This window comes from Urtica dioica, chromosome 8 (assembly GCF_054948205.1).
Source record: "Urtica dioica subsp. dioica isolate 48M chromosome 8, U.dioica_male_clone48M_v1_H2, whole genome shotgun sequence".
Lineage (NCBI taxonomy): Eukaryota > Viridiplantae > Streptophyta > Magnoliopsida > Rosales > Urticaceae > Urtica > Urtica dioica.
The window spans coordinates 29,483,734-29,504,201 of record NC_142763.1 but is presented as its reverse complement, the minus strand read 5'-3'; the positions used below and the strand labels follow the sequence as shown (position 1 = coordinate 29,504,201).

Sequence of the window (20,468 nt, the reverse complement as noted above, 5' to 3'; positions counted from 1 at the left end):
CCACAACATTTTGGTCCAAACTTTCTAAATGACTACTAGTTGATGCCATTTCCCTTTTGTTTTTATGTAGGCCAACTTTTTTGTGCTTTGTTCTCCTAATTTCGAAAGAAAAATTAGATGGATGGTATTTTTAAAGTGTAGCATTTAAAAAAGATAAAGCGGATGTTTTGAATTTTTTTAAATATTGTACTTTTAAAATTGTAAACAAATATTTGAAATTACTTATTTTTAAAATTAAAATTTAAACTATAAATAAGTTACAAATAGTGAACAATTTTTTTAAGAAAAAATCTGTAAACGTGATTATTTACAACTTGAAAAACACTACTTTTATAATAAAAACTTCATAGATATTTTCTTGTGATAGTTAAAAAAAACACTATTATATACATTTTTTCACCAATAATACTATATCTACCATGTGTAGTATTCATAGACTTCAATTTCCAGTTACTGCCCTGATAGAAACCCTACAGAACTTCCTACAACCAAGTTCAACAAATTTAAATCAGAAAAATTAGTCGATCTAAGCCACATCAAACGTTGCAATTGTAATCTAGCCAACGTTTCATTTAATTTTTGAATCTAGTCAAATTTGATGACGTGTCATATTTATGTAAGATGGTATTTACTATATTAGCCTTGGTTTGGTTTCAAAAATACTAGCCCACGTTTTGAAACTTGGTTTTGTAACCGAATTTGTTAGATTCGGTTTATATTTTGAATTAAAAAAAAAATTCTATACTTGGCAAAGTTGGTTATTGAGCGTTTTTTTCTTTAACGAACATTATAGCCGTGTAAGCAAATACAGTGTAAATTTTCGTAAATTTTTGTTAATCTCCGTTGCTTTGTTAATTTCTGTTAATTATGGTAAATTTACATATGTGCAGGTAGAGCCGATTTCTTTCCTTTCCTTTAATACGCATTTAATACGGTATTTTTGTTTTCCAAATTTATTTTCTAATTTTGAACGAGATTTTATCATAATTACGTGTATTCATTATCTTGTTTGACTTATTCAATCAAATAAATATTTCATTTCCCTTTTAATTACATCACCGAATCTCATATTATGAATTCAAAAAGCTGAAATTATAGCCGTGTAAGCAAATACAGTGTAAATGTTTGTAAATTTTTGTTAATCTCCGCTGATTTGTTAATTTCTGTTAATTATGGTAAATTTTTTGTGCATTTATTGCATTAAATTTTCTCTTTTAATCACATCACCAAATCTCCTATTAAATTAGCTAAATATCCAATTAAATTGCGAAAGAATCTGAAATTAATTGGCTGTATACAATTCAAACCAGTCAAACGTGGGCTAATGTTTTGATCAAGTAAGTATAAGAAAATGGATAAATTAGGTATTTTATATCCGTAAATTTCAGTAAATGGCTAGATTGCAAAATTTACCAAACGTTGGCTAGATTCCAAAAACCATGTTTCAAAATGGCTACGTTGCTAGTTTACCCTTTAAATCAATACACACTTTAATTTTTATCAGTTAAAAAAAATACAAACTAGATATTTAAAAAAAATAACAAATATGCATTAATAATAAACAAATCTAATTTTGTATTTGGCAGTACACATTAATACGAAACATGTAATAAAAGAGATGAATAAGGTAAACAAATTTACAAATAATTTTGTATCAAATTGATTTATAGACGTCATAAAATCTTCATGTATAAGCTCATATGAGACGACACAAACCTTCATGCAGAGATAATAAGCAAAACTAATCTCATATTTGGCAGGACACGTAAATACGAAGGTACGTAATAAACGATATAAGTAAGATAAAAAAAAAAAAAAATACAAATGGTTTTTACTCAAAGAGGCGTCACAATTAAGGCCATGGGTTTGCTTGTGCTTAAAAAAAGCCGGCCCAGCCTTGGATGCAACGACATATCTTTGAAAGCCCGGCAATGTGAAAAAGAATGTCGTTTTTCTTGTTTATTGGGAACCTCACACAAGACAGAGATTTTCGTTTGTATAGCTCTCCCCCCAAAAAATGGAGGCAATGACGACGAGCTCTTGGGAGGTTCAAGAGTCTCTTTCAAAGCTCGAATCTTCTCACCTCCTTCGTTCTCTTCGCTCCATTTACCTCAGCAGCTAGCCCTGCAAACCCATCGAAGACAACGAACTCCAAGTGCTCGACGAAATGCGCCAGTGGGACATAGAGAACGAGATTTCGGACGCCACTTAACAGAAATGGCTTCACGACATCTCTAGTCAAGGTAAGTTATTGAGATTTGGAACCTTTCAGGATACTGGGCTAACTGTAATAAGAGCGCTCTGGCTGAGAAGTTTCAAGAGTCATTCCAAGAAGATTCTTTTGCTCTCTGGGAATGATTATCTGGGCTTGAGTTCTCACCCCCACGATTTCGAACGCTGCGGTGAAGTTTAGTTATAGTTTTCTTGTATACATGAGTACATTTAGTTGTTTCCTTGCATTTCACTCCAGCATTTATTGGTAGCTACCTTAATCTTGGTATACATTGGCGATTCCTGAAGTGACCCTAACTTTTAGATCATTATTTAAGTTTAGATTCCTCGCTTCTATGAAATTGGCCATGATCTTACTCTCTCTCCCCGTTATTATCATCATCATCTTATTCTTCTTTGATTAGATTAAGCGAAGACAGACAATTGTACCGAAAGGCCTTTGGTACTTTCGCTTTAAGAAACCTTTGATGTGTATAACTTTCTCTCTGTAAATTTCTAATCAGTACTTCAAATATCTATAAAATCTCCATCGGTAACCAGTATCTCAGTATAATCAGACAACCGAGATTTGATTGATAGCGGTATTTGAATATTTGATCATGACTTCATCGAGGGTAAGCTTGGAGGCCGGAATAAATACTGTTTTCAAGAGTCCCAACTAAGCCATCAGATTTTACAGCGTTGCTTGTAATAATATGTTTCACGAGCTCTCACCTTATTATAATTAAGTAACACGGAAAGGGACCGAGAAGCTCGGCTTTAATCTATGGGTATACCTATTACCATAGGCTACTAGAGTCATCCTAAGTAGAACTAAAGAGGAAAGAGGTTCACACTTCATACTCATAAAAAAATAACTGGTTTGTATAAATTTAGTACTTTATAGAAACTTCTTTTGGGGCCAGGATTTGTTTTGTTTAGCCTACATGGCTCGTGGCTGATATGACCGCGGTAACGCTCACTTTTGGCTTCCATGCCAAAACCTTTGGAACACAAAAAGTGGCCATTTTTTTTTTTGACACGCTAAATTACGCCTCGATCGTTGATAGTCAACTCACCTTGATGCTCTGTTGTAGATCTTATAATTTTCTTGCAATTAGTTCCCAAAAATATATAAATATGTTGTTGCGTGTTCTTTGAATTTTTTTTTTCAATGGTCATTTTTTGCCCACTTTTTCAGTAATGGTGACTTTTCGTTCACAGATCGAATTGCAGTCTGACTGAAAAGAAAATCGTGGTAACTAATAGGTAAATCATGATGTCGTTTATCATGTTTTTGATTCGTAATGCACACATGTAAGAACACAAGCTTGATTGGTGCTGCTTGTTTAGCCTTGTTGAGCTTGCCATGCTTCGGAAGAAATATGGTTTCTTGATGATGACGAATGATGTCAGTTCCCGATTTTCTTGCTATATTCCGTTTTATGAATCTCATCTAGGAATTTTCTTTAGTAAAATGTTTTGTGGTTTAATAAAATAGAGTAATGATAGTACCAGAGTAGAATGAAAAAAAGGCACGTGAGTTTCTTTCTTTTTTCTTTAGAATGAAAACACCTAAAAAACTTGACAACATAATTACAAATGTAAAATCACTAGCACGTGAGTTTCTCATCTTATAAAGAATTTTTTTCTTCACGTTTAACACTTCTTTCCTTTAATATACTTAGTCATGTCAATAATTTCCGGTGCTTTTTCGATGCAGGCTTATGAAACATTAGTTTGTGAAAAAAACGGCGGTTATATATGCGACGGTGCTCTGCAAAGCTGCGGGTTGCCACGGTAGATACGTAGCCTGCAGGTAAAGACTCGATCATCTTCGACATTCTGTTTGGATATTTTTGTATGAACATCATTGTTAACACTCAAAAGATAGCAACTTTATGCAAATCTAGTTTTGACGGACTTCTTGTGACTGACTTTCAAGCAGCTAATATAGTCGAGAGGACGCTCTTTCATATATTCAACCGCTTCAGTGGGACCGGGTCAAGGACTTCTGTGCTCTCACTGGAATTCCCATCACGAGCCCATAATCTTGGAAAAGGAAGACAAGGCTCCCGAAGCTTTCCTCTCTTTCTCTCTAGAACAGTGAAGTTCAGTTTTGGAAATGGAATCTCAACTACTTTGGTTGTTCATATTATCGATACAGACATTTGTTGAGCTGGGATTTCATGTGACTGCTATCAGATGCCGAACTCGTGTAGATTTTTGTGGGAACATTAGCAAAAGGATTTAAAGTTGTCTTTGATGTTTGTTTGTTTTTTGTTTCCATTCAATTTATGCTACGAGTTACTTTGAGCGCCGCGCACAGGAGATGTAATTGGAGATGCTCACACAGGCGCTTTTGCGGTGAGTGAATTTCAGAAAAATTATTCTCAACAGCTCTCAAGTCAGTCAAGTGCATATGCAAAGAATGTGATTTTCATTGCTTTTTTCAAAACTTTTTTTATGGTGCCTAAAAATGTTAGAAAAAACTACGATATTCCTTATGTATATGAATATGCATCTTGTGGCATTAAGTCGGGAAATTTCATGAATTCAATTGTTATCTCCTAGCACGTCTCTATCTCTATATATCTATCTTTGGAAAAAATTCCTCCCATCAATCGTGGAAAAGTTAACTATTTATTTTACAAAATCTTATGACTTTTTTTAGGCTTAATGACAATAACAAAATTCTGTGATTTAGTCTCGAGTATTTCATTATAAAGTTTACAAAAATAGTTATATGAGATATATTTGTATTAATACAATCATTTTATAGTTTATATCAAATACTACTACGACCATCTCCAATTCACTTTATATTACACCGATTAAATAAAATAGAGTTGGATTGTCTCTACTCCAACTCTAACTCTCATTCTATTATAGAGAAATTGAATAGTGAAACTTGATATTGATATTAATATTACCATTTGGTTGGCACTTACCAAAAATTGATCAAAAAGCAAATTTTGATAAATCTATTACTAAATGAATGTGAAAAGCCTGCAATACTCTTAATTAAATAATGTAAAAAAATAACCTCTCAGCAATGGTTAAAATCAGAAACAGAGCGAGTAAGTGAACAAGAGTGATTAATCCAACTTCTCTTCGAACATTACTTTGCAAATTCAGAGTTAAAATAAAAAATTGACTAAGAAAAAAATAAAAATAAAAATAAAAATAAAAAATATTATCCAACGAAGATACGTCTATTTCTTCTTCAAAAAGATTAAAAAAAATCAGAATATGCTTCCCTTTTCACTGTGTTCTATGTTATGATGACCGTTTCTTTCTAGGTCTTCATTCCAAGCGTACTGTTAGATTTATGCAAAAGCTATAATTCTCTGTAAACTATATCAATATACCAAAATTGGTGAGAATTATTCAATTTCTTAACGCAAATTTGGTTTCCAAATTCTGACATGTGATTTTATATACGAATTATATTCCTTTTCAGTTGTCCATTGCTGTTCCTTGTCACCTATTCAAGTCTTGGGCTTTTCTTGGTATTATGTTCCAGGTAAAACAACAACAACAACAACAACAACAACAACAATAATAATAATAATAATAATACCGTACGAGGCGTACCGGACCTGTTCGAGGCTGAGCCAGGTACGCCTGCACCAGCTCTATAATAGAGTAAAAATATAATAACATTAAATTACTTTCATTAATATCAAAACAATCTTAAAATTACTACAATCCATACATACATTCTAACGATAATTATCTTGTTTTATTATAAAAATAAATATCATACTCATTTTAAATTATTTTAATTAGATTATGTGGTATAAAAATAAACTTTAATATGATAGATAATAATAACAAAAAATTAATTAAAAAATAAATCACCATTAAAAATAAATTTTAATATTAATTACATGACATAATTATATAAATAAATGATATATACATTGTCATGCATAATCTTAAAAATATATGTTATGTGAGTACATTTAGTTGAGAGTCTACAAAATTATTTTAAACTAATGTAAAATGAATAAGAAATAAAAAAAATATGATTGGTTATAAAAAAATACAAACTACGTATATGTGGATTAAAATGTGACATATAGTATGTTGTTAAAATTATTAAAATAATAGATATATAAATAATAAATTTTTTGGTGTTGAAAATAGAGTTTTAAGTTGGAGATAAACACTGTTTGATATAACATTAATTATTTAATAGAGCGAAAAAAATTGTATATGGTAAAATGTTGGATAAACTAAACTAAAAAGACAAGTTTACCATTTTTCTTTTTTTATACGAATATTTTTTTTTGGCTATGTCCAAGTAGTTGTACTTAGCAACAACAATATTTTCTTATGGCAAACAGCACGTCATGGCTAACCTCCCAATTATTTTAGGCCCCTCGTGAATGGGAGCTGCACTATATTTTCTTAAAACGAATTAGAAACTTAAATGTGGTGCTCATTTGCCTTAAATTGTAGTTCATCACTTACTTGATTTTTGAGGTTCCTCTTACTGTTGCAACCGCCATTTTGGAAGATATCTTTTTTTAATGCAATCAGTTTTCCCATTAAAACACAAATTGTAAACTAATTAAAGTAGTTCCCATTATTTAAAATTTTCGATGTCCAAGAGCATCCCCTTTTCCATGCATGACGTTAGAAGAAATTGTTAATCGCTTAGATTAGCATTCAGAACTGTCCGTGGTTCGATTTAGGATCGAACCCTATGACCGCATGTAGGTTAGGTGTGGTGAAGTTCTTCTATTCTCGTCGTCTTTGTCTCACCGGAAAATTGCTTTCGGCTCCTCGTCACTTCGCCAATAATCAGCATTCTTGTTCTTCGTGTTCGTCGTGTTCTTCAACCTGAGAATCAATAAACATGAAATAGGGAGCGCGAAGGGTTTTCTCCCGACGCGCACTCCGACGCTCAACATTAGTAGAGGTGAGAGGTCTCATCTCGTCTCTAAAGGGTAGAGAGAAGAAATATTTCTTTAGTAATAGAGAGGCAGAGGTTTTTCAAGTCAAGAGGAACTTACCTTGAGAGAGAGTTGAAAGAGGTATTTATAGAGGCTTTAGACTTGTCTTGGTTATGAGTTGAAGGAAATAGACCTTGGAGGCGAATTTTGCCTTGTGGCAAGTGGGGTTGGCGGCAAAAAGCCCTTGGTAGGTTGGCGGCAAGGAGCATTGGGCAGGTTGGCGGCATCATGGTTAGAGGAGTTGGCGAAAACTACCTCTAGGTGGATTTTTGGGCTTGACGGCAACATGGGTTGGCCGGCATTTTGGGTTGGCAGCGCCATCAGGTTGACGGCGTCATCAAGTTAGCGCCGTCAGGTTGGGGTCACCTCAGGTTGGTGCCACCATCAGGTTTGCGGCATCATCAGGTTAACGTCATCAGGTTGGTGTCACCTCAAGTTGGTGCCACCATCATGTTGATTGCGTGGTAGGTTGGCGACACCATCAGCTTGGTGACGTCATTAGGTTAGTGCCACCATCAGGTTGACGGCACCATCAGGTTGGCGTCATCATCAGGTTGGCGGCACCATCAGGTTGGCGTCATCATCAAGTTGGCAACATCAACAAGTTGGCAACATCAACAAGTTGGCGTCATTACCAAGTTGGCGGCATCATCAAGGTTGACTCGAGGTTTGACCAGAAGACTTTGCTTGTGAACTTGAGATTTACGTATGAGCTTGTCTTGTCGTTTTTGCTCTTGGAGTGTCATTTCTACATTGTGAAAATGACGTCCTAACAAAAATGATGTCATGTTGGTACGTCATCAGGTTAGTGGCATCATCAGGTTGTCGACGTCATCGGGTTAGTGGCACCATCAGGTTGACGGGCCATCAGGTTAGGGGCACCATTAGGTAGGTGACGTCATCAGGTTAGTGGCACCATCAGGTTGACGATGTCATCAGGTTGGACCCATCAGGAGGTTGGCTTCATCATCAGGTTGGTGACATCATCATACTGGCGACGCCATCAAGTTGGTGACGCTATCAGGTTGGCGTCATCATCAAGTTAGCGGCACCATCAAGTTGGCGACGCTATCAGGTTGGCGTCATCATCAAGTTGGCAGCATCATCAAGTTAGCGGCAAGGCTTATATGATGGCCAAAATAGGTTGAAAGCGAAGCTTGTTTTGTGACCAAAATGAGTTTGCGCTAAAGCTTGTTTTATGCCACAATAAGTTGGCGCCAAAGCTTGTTTTGTGCCCAAAATGAGTTGGCGCCAAGAGTGAAGGTTGGCTTGAGGTTTGACCAAAAGACTTTGCTTGTGAACTTGGGATTTACATATAGCCTTGCCTTGTCATTTTTGCTCTCGGGGTTTCATTTCTACCTTATGAAAACGACGCCCTAACATTAACCCCGCATTTTCTTGTGCGACTTGTCGTGCGAGAATTTTTATTTTATTTTCCCGAGAGCTTTGTAGTCGATGTACTAGGACTATTTGGTTCTCCATTTTTTATTCTGCGGAGCGGCGCGATATGGATCTCGGAATATTATGCCTCGAAACTATTTGATTCTCCATTTGTGATTCAGTGGGATGAAGTTCGAGTGGTCTTGAAACTTTTCCACCAACAGACGCTTCGAGTCGGCATGAGATCGTCCAGAGGCTTCGGCACGCGCTTTTTTTCTTTTTCAATCGTCGGCCTCGTCGTCCTCCCTTGGACGATTTTCATTGTCGCTTGTCCTTCGGACCTGGACAAAGTCTTCCAGAGTGATGTATTTCCCAGCCCGGGCCGTGAGCTCGATCATTGTCTTTGGCTCTTTCTTGATCAAGGAGTTGAGGAAGTCACCGAGTAAAAGTCCATCGAGAATGGCCGAGATGGCGTCACCGTCTTCAAACTTGTCAACTCTATTAGATTCCTCAGTGAAACGCGACAAGTATTCGCGCAGAGGTTCGCTTTCCCTTTGCCGTATTGTCCAGAGGTGACTCTTTCCCAGCTTTCTCTCTCTAGAACCGCTGAAGCGGGCAAGAAATTTCTGTTGTAACTCCTCGAAGGATCGAATGGTCCCTGTACTTAGCTTGAGGAACCATTAGTAGATAGGGCCACTCAGAGTGAGGCAAAGCGCTTGACATATGATCACCGGTGAGTGTCTCTCCACTCTCATCCACATCTGGTACTGTTGGATGTGACAAAGTGGGTCGGCTTTCCCATCGTAAGCGGGGATGCGTTGGCAAAATGAAGTCGCACGTGAAATCCTCTGTGAGGATATTCGCAGTGAATGGAGATGCAACGTCTTCCATCTTGTTGCGGACGTCTGGCGTCAATGTTTGGGCTGCTCTTATGCCTCGCACTTCGTCCCCCAGCTGTTGGAAGAGTGTCATCACGTTTGTGTTGTCAGTGGGGGTCCCCGGGGCAAGTCTTGTCGTGTGTCCTCTTTCATTAGACGTTTTGGTCGAGAACAAGGATTGAAATCTCGCATCTCGCGGTCGTACCGCACTTCGAATTTTGGGGGTATCTCGTCCCGTACCGTGGTATTCCGCGGTATTTGATGAACGTTCGGGGTATCTCGTACCGCGTGGTAAATCGCATTTCGCGGGGTATACCGCAAAAAAAAGGGTATTCCGCGGGGTATTTGAACAATAAATAAATTTTAAAAAAATACTTTTCAATTTTCATGTATACAAAGAAAATTTTAACATAGAATTTTTATACATAGACATATTTCTTAAATATAAATTTAAAATCTTAGAGTATCGAACGCATAAAACACAATTCAGTCACGAAATTACAAGTAAATAAAAGTGTTTCCATTTACACTATGTACTATTATAATACAAATCCAAAACTAAATTAATTACATAAAATAAAACATACATTTGCCTTTTTTTATTTTCTTAATAATTGATAAAAAAAATTAAATGACAATTGTAGGAAAAAAAATATGCCAGATAAATATATATATATATATATATATATGTTTTTAAAGTTTAATTGTATAAGGAAAAACATATATTTTTTTGTACATAATGTATTTTTTTTACTCATATTATTATATTTAGATAGTATGTGACTATGTGTTTGACAAAGAAAAAAAAAAGCAAGTATATTCTCTTGTTAAAAAACGTGTATTAGAAATAGCAACACATATTTTAGCAAAAAAAAAAAAAAATAGCAACACATATATGTCTACGAGGAATTGTGTGGCACATTGCAACCCATGTTTGTATTGTTTTTGTTTTTTTACTCAGTTTGTTTTTTACTCAGTGTTTGACAAGTCAAAGAAAAAACAAAGCAAGTAACTTGTGTGTGACAACGCATATGTGTGCAAGGTGGCAGTCTATCACATTGTAAAAGAATCCCACATCGGAAGTAAAATGTACATTTTAATAATGAAACAGCTATATATAGCTTGAGTGTGTTGGGCATTCTTACTTCATAAATTTGGCTACATTTATTGTCATTTGGGCCTGTGACGGGCCCAAAAAACAGTTCAAATTTTTTTACTCGCGAGAAGTGCGAGATTTGAGCGAGATATTGCGAGATTTATACAATTCGCGAGAGATAAACATCTCGCTCTCGCGTCCCTGCGAGAAACGAGATCTCGCGCGAGATACCTCCATCTCGCGCGAGATTTCAACCCTTGGTCGAGAAGCACGATGTGAGGTAGAGTCGGGTCAGCTCCCACTCAGGGGTTTACTGGTTCTAGGGGGTAGGAATCCCGTGGAATCTCCCATCGTGGGTTGAGTTGTTGCATTCGATCCTCGCCATGACGGGTTGCGGGTCGCGGGTCTCGGGTCATGGACGCGTCTCGGTGGCGCAAACCTTCGAGTGTCTCCGTTATCCGTCATGTCATCTTCGTGGCCTCGGCGATCAAAGGCGGACAGACACGACCGATCCGTTCTATCCTAAAAAAAAAAGAGCAAGAAATTCACGAGGCGACCGGGTGGTTTCGTGGCCTTGGCTCAGAAATCGTTCGGTGAGCATCACGATGTCGGTAATGCTCACAAACTCCTCGTGCCCCTTCGAGGTGGTTGTGGCCGATGTCTCGAATGCTCGGATCGGGGACGTCATCACTCTCTTCTTGAAGGGGCTCGGGTGCTTCGTCTTTGGAGTTGTCGTCGGGGCCTTCCTCCGAGTCTTCAATCTCTAGTCCCAATGGGATGTACTCCGGTGCGCCTTGCTTGTCGAAGACGTCATTGACGACGGCGCCTTGTCCTCTGAGTCTCGCGACAACGCCGACGAGAAGGAAGATACTCATCTCGATTTGCTTCATTCGTGCATCTCGGTCGCCTTGAACGGGTATGGGGAAAGCCTCCTCTCGAGGGGCGTCATTCTCTTGGGCTTCGCGGGCTTGGGCCCAAGTGTTGAATGTTGCGCTTCCGCTGGAGGGGCGCCTCCCTCGAAGATGGCTAGGTGGCTAGTTATTTGTTATTGGTGAATATTGTGGTCTACGGATGAGGACGTGAGTTTGCTGGTCAAGAGCTCGTGGTTGTTCTCGAGATCCCCTCTTTCTAGCGCCAAAATATTAATCGCGTTTTTGGATTAGCATTCAGAACCGTTCGTGGTTCGATCTAGGGTTGGACCCTTTGACTGCACGTAGGTTAAGTGTGGTGAAGTTCTTCTATTCTCATTGTCCTTGGCTCACCGGAAAGTTATTTTCGGCTCCTCGTCACTTCGCCAATAGTCGGCATTCATGTTCTTCGCTTTCTTTGTGTTCGTCGTGTTCTTCGTGTTCCCCCGACACTCGTTCCGACGCTCAACATTAGTAGAGGTGGGAGGTTTCATCTCGTCTCTAGAGGGCAGAGAGAGGAAATATTTCTCTAGTGATAAAGAGGCAGAGATTTTTCAAGTCAAGAGAAACTTACATTGAGAGATAGTTGAGAGGAGTATTTATAGAGGCTTGAGACTTTTCTTGGTTATAAGTTGAAAGAAATAGAGGTTGGAGGCGAGTTTTGCCTTGTGGCAAGTGGGGTTGAGGGCAGCGAGTTTTGGGCAGGTTGGCGGTAAGAAGCTTTGGGCAGGTTGGCTGCAAAAAGCCCTTGGCAGGTTGGCGGCAAAGAGCCTTTGACAGGTTGGCGGCATCATGGTTAGAGGAGTTGGCGACAACTACCTCTAGGTGGATTTTTGGGCTTGGCGGCAACATGGAATGGGCGGCATTTTGGGTTGGCAACGCCATCAGGTTGGCGGCATCATGGTTAGAGGAGTTGGCGATAACTACCTCTAGGTGAATTTTTGTGGTTGGAAGCAACATGGAGTGGGCGGCATTTTGGGTTGGCAGCGCCATTAGGTTGGCGACGTCATCATGTTAGCTCCATCAGGTTGGCATCACCTCAGGTTTGCGTCACCATCAGGTTAACGTCATCAAGTTGGCGTCACCTCAAGTTGGTGCCACCATCAGGTTGACTGTGTGAAAGGTTGGCGGCACCATCAGCTTGGCGACGTCATCAGGTTGATGGCGTTATCAAGTTGACGACACCATCAGGTTGGTGCCATGAGTAGATTGGCGTCATCATCAAGTTGGCGACACCATTAGGTTGGCGACGCTATTAGGTTGTCGTCATCGCAAAGTTGGTGCCACCATTAAGTTAGCGGCAAGGCTTATATGATGGTCAAAACAGGTTGAAGGCGAAGCCTGCTTTGTGGCCAAAATTAGTTGGCGCAAGACTTGTTTTGTGCCACAATAAGTTGGCGTTAGGGTTTGTTTTGTGCCCAAAATGAGTTGGCGTCAAAGAGTCAAGGTTGACTCGAGGTTTGACCAAAAGACTTCGCTTGTGAACTTGAGGTTTAAGTATGGGCCTGCCTTGTCGTTTTTGCTCTCGGAGTGTCATTTTATCTTGTAAAAATGAGGCTCTAACAGAAATGATGTCATGTTTGAGTACTACTGCGGCAATAATTATACACTACCGAGGGCATTATTAAAAGTAATTATTTATTTATTTATTTTTTTGATGAATTATTAACTGCAATTATTAATGCGGAAATTATCATAATTTATAATTCACATTTAATATTTATGTACTTCATCCAAACCAACAAAAGGCCAATCCAGATAGGAATGACTTCAAACAACTGACCAACAAATTCACGTGACTTCACCCGCAGGGGAATTCCGGGAGTTTCACCCACATCAACAAAGAGCAGAAAGATGACCTCCGACTGATCAGGGAACAGAACTCACTTTCAGTAGAGTTATAATATGAACTTATAATATTCATTTTATTTGTATGCTTTATATTATTAGTGAACTTATAATAATATATTATTAGCATTTTATCATATTATATATATATATATATATATATATATATATATATCCAGATTGAAAAAAGAGATATAAGGAAAATCTCCCTCTAAATGGCGGGCGGCGCTAATATCACTATGATATTTCGCGACTATTATATAGTCGCGACCAGGGACAAAGCCAGTATTTCACTTTAAGGAAAGCTAATTTGTAAAAAAAAAAATCAAGAAGGGTTAATTTATAAATTTTAATGGTAAAAAATTGTAAAAATAAAATGAAAAATGGATAAAAAGTGCAATTTTTTTTAGGGGGGACTATAGCTCCCCTTGAGTTACACCTGACTTCGTGCCTGGTCGCGACAATTTAAGATATAGCGACAGAGCTTCAGCCACACGACTCTTGTTTGGACTAAAATTGATTTAGTCGCGATTTTTTAGGCTTCAGCCGCTATAAATGTCGCGGTTGAAACCGTTATATCATGATTTATTATAATAATAAATTCTTATATTTGTACTTCATTGAATTTTTTTAAAAAAAATAGATTTTGTTTGGTGATGCTTAATATTCAGTTTTAAATATGTTTATAGTTTTAATTTATAAGAAATTATGTGCATAATTTTTTTTTATTAATTATTTATTAATGAAGCTTGAATGATAAGATATATGTACCAAATTATATAAACATTTTTTTTGAACGGACACAAATTTAATGATGTTGCTATTAGACATATATATCAGATTAGAAACAACACGACAAAAAGTAGTTGAAACATTGTCTTACCATCTCGAATGGTTAACAACAACACGACAAAAAGTTGTTGAAACATTGTCTTACCATCTCGAATGGTTAGCAACAACACTCCATATTTGGTCTGTAGTAGTTACTTTATCGGTAGTTACACCAAAATTTTATATTGAGCGTAAAAAATCATTGATTCAATATTTTATATTTACTTATGGAGGAATTAGACATACACTTTATTTAAATCCTCTTCGTTAAAATTTTAGTCAAAATTTCTAAAAATTAAGAAAGTAGCTCAAACTCCTCCAAAACGCACATTATGAAAAAGTAGGCACGAGCTAAACTATTTCTTTGATATTTGAATAATTCGAATTAATTTAAAAAGTAGGCACGAGTTAAACAGATTATATATGTATATATACTATTATATTAGAAGAAATACTATAAATTTTTTGTTAAGTACGATCGATTACCTACATTATTAGTATGCAAATTTATGATCTCTTGTCACCTGTGTTGCAAGTTGCAATAATCTAATCACAGCTGATCATAAATCAACAACTAGTTATGGATAAGATATCCAAAAACTCACCTGAATTCAAATGAATACGTTAAATAATACAGCAACTACGTTTTCTTAATGAATATACCAATAAAAATGAATAAGTTAACTACATGTTTTTAATGAATATACTAATACAAGTTGTATAATTGTAGAAAGACAATTATACGTGCATGTGTTTATATAAAGAAACCCAAGCTAGCCCTACTATATTCAGCACCAAATCAAAGCCCTTGCTAGTTTTTGAAATCAATAAACAGTGTCAATACTTATCTCATCCAAGTACAACATAACTATGAGCTTGTGGGACAAGTGGGCCCAGGAGGCTTATTCTAAGCTCGAGTCATCGAATCTCCTCAATCCTCTGAGACCAATTTGGCTCGATAATCCGCTACATGACTTGTCTGACAACGATGAACCACAGGTGTTCGAAGAGATTCATCCATGGGACCGTTCCACCGTCGAGGTCAAGATATCCGACCTCACTTTCAACAATTGGCTGATGGGCATCTCTAGCTATCCGGGTGGGTAACTAGGGCATAAAACAGTTAATTATCATTAATGATAATAAATAATACATCATCTGCTGCTTTTATGAATTTTTTTTTTTACTATTGTTCTTCTCCACTCTGTGTTGATAAATCTGAACGCGTTGATGTGAGATTTAGGGGATGAGGACAAAAACCCTAGGGAATTCAGAAATCTGATATTATTCTCAGGAAATGACTACCTGGGACTGAGCTCCCATCCTTCAGTAAAAAACATAGCTGCAACGGTAACATACATACACATACACATATATATTCGATTTGTATTGATTATTAGCAATGGTAAAATTAATACTAGGGTTTCGAGCTTCAAAATAGAGTCTTTAATTTAGATTTGAGTATGATTGATTGATGGACATAGGCAATGGTGGAACATGGAATGGGTCCCAAAGGTTCAGCAATTGTTGCGGCATATACCAATCACCACAGCCTTCTCGAGTCATGCTTGGCAGACTTTAGGAAGACTGAGGTATATATATATATATATATATATATATATATATATATATATATATATATTCCTGTGCATGATATTACAAACATATATGGTTTATGTGTTGCAAGGCATGCCTTGTTTGTCCGTCGGGCTTTGCGGCGAACACGGCGGTGATGGTGACACTGGGAAACATAGCATCTCTCCTTGCTGCTTCTGGTACCAAACCGTCGGAAAATGAGAGAATTGCAATTTTCTCCGATGCACTAAACCATGCCTCGATAGTCGATGGAATTAGTCTCGCTCAGCGGCAACGTGGCGTGCAGGTTTTCGTATATCGACATTCCGACATGTCTCACCTCGATGCACTATTGTACGGTTTTAATTTCTATCTTCTCATAAGTTTTTTTTTTACTAGATGTCATGGCACATGTGTGTGTTTGTGTGTGTGTGAGAGAGATCATGAAAGATCTACGTTTTTCGTTCTTTCTTTTGTTTGTCGAAAAAATACATTCAGAGAAAGAAAGAAAAAAAAAACTACGAATAATAATTACTATGTACGGTAGAATAAGAAATTATAAATTCAAATTTTAATTTGTGAGAGAGTGCAGTTAAGCTTAGATGAAATTATGACGTGCTTGTGTTGTATATTATAGTTGTTTTAACACAAACTTGCCTCAAAAGTATTAAATTTTCAAACATTACAGCCATTCTCTCTTTTCTTTAGTCATTAATACCGCGCCTGAATTCTGAGGTAAACATTCACTTGAAAGTTGAAACATTTTTATTGAAACTATATTGTGCATATCTGTTTGGCTTGTCACGAAAAAACAAATGTGTGAAAAACAAAAAAGTTTGGCTAAAAAAAGTTCACGCTAAATGAGTATATTAGCATATATTTATTATGATCAAACGTGTCATTTCTATTAAAACTTTGGATAAAGGACTATTAATGAAAAGTTCATCCACAAGCTGCATACCAAAACTCAAATTAATATTTTATTATCTTATGTTCTAATCACTAAAAATAAAATGTTTATGAATTTAGAGATAGCGCTTGGATAGTTTGAAACTGTTAAGGGATACATTACACTTGTAATGACTTGGGAGAATCGATCATTCCACGTGATTGTGACTTGTATATATGTTTCTATTTCAGATCAAGTTGCACGCTGAGCAAAAAAGTTGTTGTGACAGATAGGTAAGTCATGTATCCTATATTTAATGATTATTTAAGTTATGTTTTCTTCCTAGTATTTTTATCACGTGTGCATTGCAATAGTTTTTTTTTGTTTTTTTGTTTTTTTTTTTTTTTTTTTTTTTAAGGCAGCATTGCAATAGTTACAAACTAAAAATATAATATGAACGAATAGAAAGGCAGGATACGAGCGAATATTTGTAATTTTGTTTTATTCTGGCTGTTTTGAATTGTGGCTGTTGTATTACATTTTTTTATGAGAAAATTGCTGTGTTACATTTACAAATATATATTTATATATTTCATTTAACGTGTCAATAACTTAAAAAAACTTTACTTTAAATGAATAATATCAGATAATAATAAATAAAATCAATTCTTGTAGTGACCGCTTTCTATTTTAAGATTATTAAGCGCTTGATTGAGTACTGCCATTTTTTAATATCCTAGTGTTTTTTATTTTTTATTTTTATTTTTAAGAATCAGTGTTTTATAGAGAGCTTTTATACAATTTCCATTAAAAATTAAACAAAATTGAGGACCATCTTTCAAACAAGCGCCACAATATTTGGAACATCACTTTTTCTAACAGTGATCTGATATTTGTTTTTGAGATACGATAAAAAAAAACATACAAACTTCCACACACACACACACACACACACACACACACATATATATATATATATATATATATATATATATATATATATATATATCTCAAAAGCCTTAAGCTATATAGAAAATGATCCCGCACCACAAAGACACGTCTAAGAGAACCTTTTGATAATGTTGTTACAGCTTGTTCAGTATGGATGGAGACTTTGCCCCTATGAGTGAGCTTGTCAAGCTTCGGAAAAAGCATGGCTTTTTGTTAGTACTCGATGATGTAAGTCCTCTTTTAAGCTCTTTTTAAGATTAGGGAGAGTATAGTATTTTGAGGAATTTTCACGCGCATTAATTTTTTTATATTATCTCGTCGATTAATATTCGACCGTACGTACCTACGTACGTGCAGGCTCATGGAACATTTGTGTACGGAAAAAATGGAGGAGGAGTGAGTGAGAAATTCAATTGTGAGAATGATGTCGATATTACTACTGCCACTCTCAGCAAGGCTGCTGGTTGCATTGGCGGATTCATTACATGCAGGCATATTTCTTTGTGTGTATATATATATATATATATATATATTAATATATATATATATATATATATATATATTTAATCTTCTACGCTTTTCTATGAGTAGATCTTTTGTTAAAGCACATTATTATTGTTTGTTGTCACTATTTATTAACAGCAAAACGTGGAAGCAACTGATCCAAGCAAAAGGTCGCAATTTTATATTCTCAACTGCCATACCGGTGCCTATTGCTGCAGCAGCGCGCGGTAATAATAATATAATGATCTTACTTGACTGATCATATAATAATATCTATTTGTATTTTCCTGAGGTTATATATATATATATATATTTATGCACATAAAAGGAAAGGGATGATAAAATATAATTCACGTCACAAAGTTAATTTATGTTATATTTTGGATACTTGTATATCGTTAATTTATGTTAATAGTTATTTTGCAAAATAAAAAAAAAATATTTTTATTTATCAAAATTTTAAATTTGTTTGTGACTAGTTCCCTACAGAACCCTATTGGTTATGGAATCTACTTTTTGTAGGGCGAAGAAACAATAATACACTAGGTATATAGATTTATTTTGGTTGCCTTAATTATACACTGAATATAAACAAATAATTAAAGAATTTTTTGTTTAATGGAGTTTTTTGTTTGCGCTAAAACCAGTTCTTAACTGACGGCAGTGTGTAAATAAGATAGTAGAGCACTGATTTGAAAAGCGGAAAATTTTACCTCCCACACATCATCATTAATCTAATATATATGACCTTAAGAATCTACAAACTGATGATGCCAACACTTTGATCAGCGGCTGTGAGTGTGGGAAGAAAGGAGACGTGGCGGAGGAGAGCGGTTTGGGACCGCATTCGAGACTTTCGCGATCTCACCGGAATTCCCGTCTCAAGCCACATCATATCTCTTGTTATTGGTACCCCAGAAAAGGCTGTCGAAGCTAGCAAGTGAGTACTCTTATATTATTCCTTGTTATCATAAATATAAAAATAAAAATCAATTACTTCGTTTGATAATAATGGCCATGCATATATATATATATATATATATATATATATATATATATATATATATTCCTTGTTGATTTTGCCATCAATCAGGCATTTGCTGAAATGTGGCTTCCATGTCGTTGCAATGAAACCACCAGTGGTTCCAGCACACTTATGCAGGTTAATTTATTCAAGTACTGTGTAATACATAAATGAATATATTAAATAAGGGCTATCAGTGTTGCCGTTGTTTATTTATTTATTTAGCTATATATCATTCGCAGACTAAGAGTGAGTTTAAGTGCCGCGCACACGCGGAAAGATATGGAAAAGCTCGTGGCTGCATTGTCCGGTTGCATTGATTTTAATGACTTTAAGAAAGTCAATGGATCAAACGGATTCAATTCGCGGTTGTAGATTCTCTTTATTTAAGGGAATTGTCCGGTTGCATTGCATTGATTTCAAGTCAACACAGTCAACCGCTCTGATGGATACTTTCTCCATTTTTTTTTTTTTTGCTAGCATCTCCGATTTGTTATTTGAATTTATGTTTTAATATGCAACGGACTGAAACTTGTACGAGTGAATTCCGATTTCCATTTACCTCAATGGAAAATTTATTGTACGTTTGGTTTGATTGTTAATTTCTTTTTTCAAACGATTTCGGGTTCTGGCCCCGAATTTGTCAGTAGTTGCATTTTGTTCTCTCTCGTTTTTTTTAGCTCCTTAAACTTTTGATATCGGCCATCTTTATCCTTCTAAAAGTTTCCATTCATATCTATTCTCAATGACAAATTGCACATTTTGAACACATACTAATTTGTAACGATAGGTTAGGCAATTAGCCAAATTGACCTACATTCATTAAAATCATACTAGATATTTTATTAACTCTAATTTTGTAATAATTTACTTACCTTCTAATAACCCAAAAAAGCATTCTCTAGTTTCCCCGATCCACGTCTATTAAAATCTCACCAGCGACGCTTCGAATGAGTACTTTGTCGGGTCGAAACTAGAAGGTTCTCAACTATGTGGCTGAGCAAGAGAAGTCTCCAATAGGGTGTAGCAAAACTTGTCCATATAAAGGAGATCCACAAATATATATAGGTCAAAATTGAAGTTGGCTAGATGGGTGTAGGTAAGCATACTATAAATGTAGGGAGAAAATTTGGTGCGTGGCAAGCTCGCTAGCTCATGGCTAGAAATTCCAGATGAAGATGGTTCATAGGGAAACGGCACACCACCAGAACCAATATGGGAAATAAGATAGTGTCCCATTTCACCTTCAAATCATTATAATTATCTTTCTATTGCTAATTAATTAATAAAAACAAGTTTACATTCTTAATTTTAAATTATTACAAGTCTTATTTCAAAGGATATTATAATAACATTCTTATTAGATCTTTATATATGAGTATGAAACATTTAGACATTTAGTCTGAGTA

The 20,468-nt window shown here is 36.0% G+C and overlaps 1 protein-coding gene and 1 pseudogene across 4 annotated transcripts; both read left to right on the top strand.

The window, feature by feature from the left end:
- The first annotated feature begins 1,937 nt into the window (after positions 1-1,937).
- On the top strand, positions 1,938-4,748 carry LOC149389022 (uncharacterized; annotated as a pseudogene). The gene is made up of 5 exons (XR_016300654.1): positions 1,938-2,121; positions 2,736-2,764; positions 2,963-3,480; positions 3,935-4,030; positions 4,160-4,748. The product of XR_016300654.1 is annotated as an uncharacterized LOC149389022 (transcript).
- Positions 4,749-14,986: 10,238 nt separating this feature from the next.
- LOC149389021 (8-amino-7-oxononanoate synthase-like) lies at positions 14,987-19,698 on the top strand. 3 transcript variants are annotated; one of them, XM_089624580.1, is made up of 12 exons: positions 14,987-15,215; positions 15,354-15,466; positions 15,547-15,558; positions 15,601-15,708; positions 15,804-16,045; positions 16,832-16,873; positions 17,672-17,759; positions 17,889-18,022; positions 18,174-18,262; positions 18,825-18,975; positions 19,129-19,197; positions 19,302-19,698. In XM_089624580.1, exons 1-12 carry the CDS (start codon positions 14,987-14,989, stop codon positions 19,432-19,434), a joined length of 1,410 nt encoding a protein of 469 aa, XP_089480706.1. In that variant the 3' UTR covers positions 19,435-19,698. The 3 variants fall into 3 exon arrangements, with proteins under 3 accessions (XP_089480706.1, XP_089480705.1, XP_089480704.1); XM_089624579.1 differs by lacking the exon at positions 15,547-15,558 and having other exon boundaries at positions 15,360-15,466; XM_089624578.1 differs by lacking the exon at positions 15,547-15,558.
- Positions 19,699-20,468: the final 770 nt, after the last annotated feature.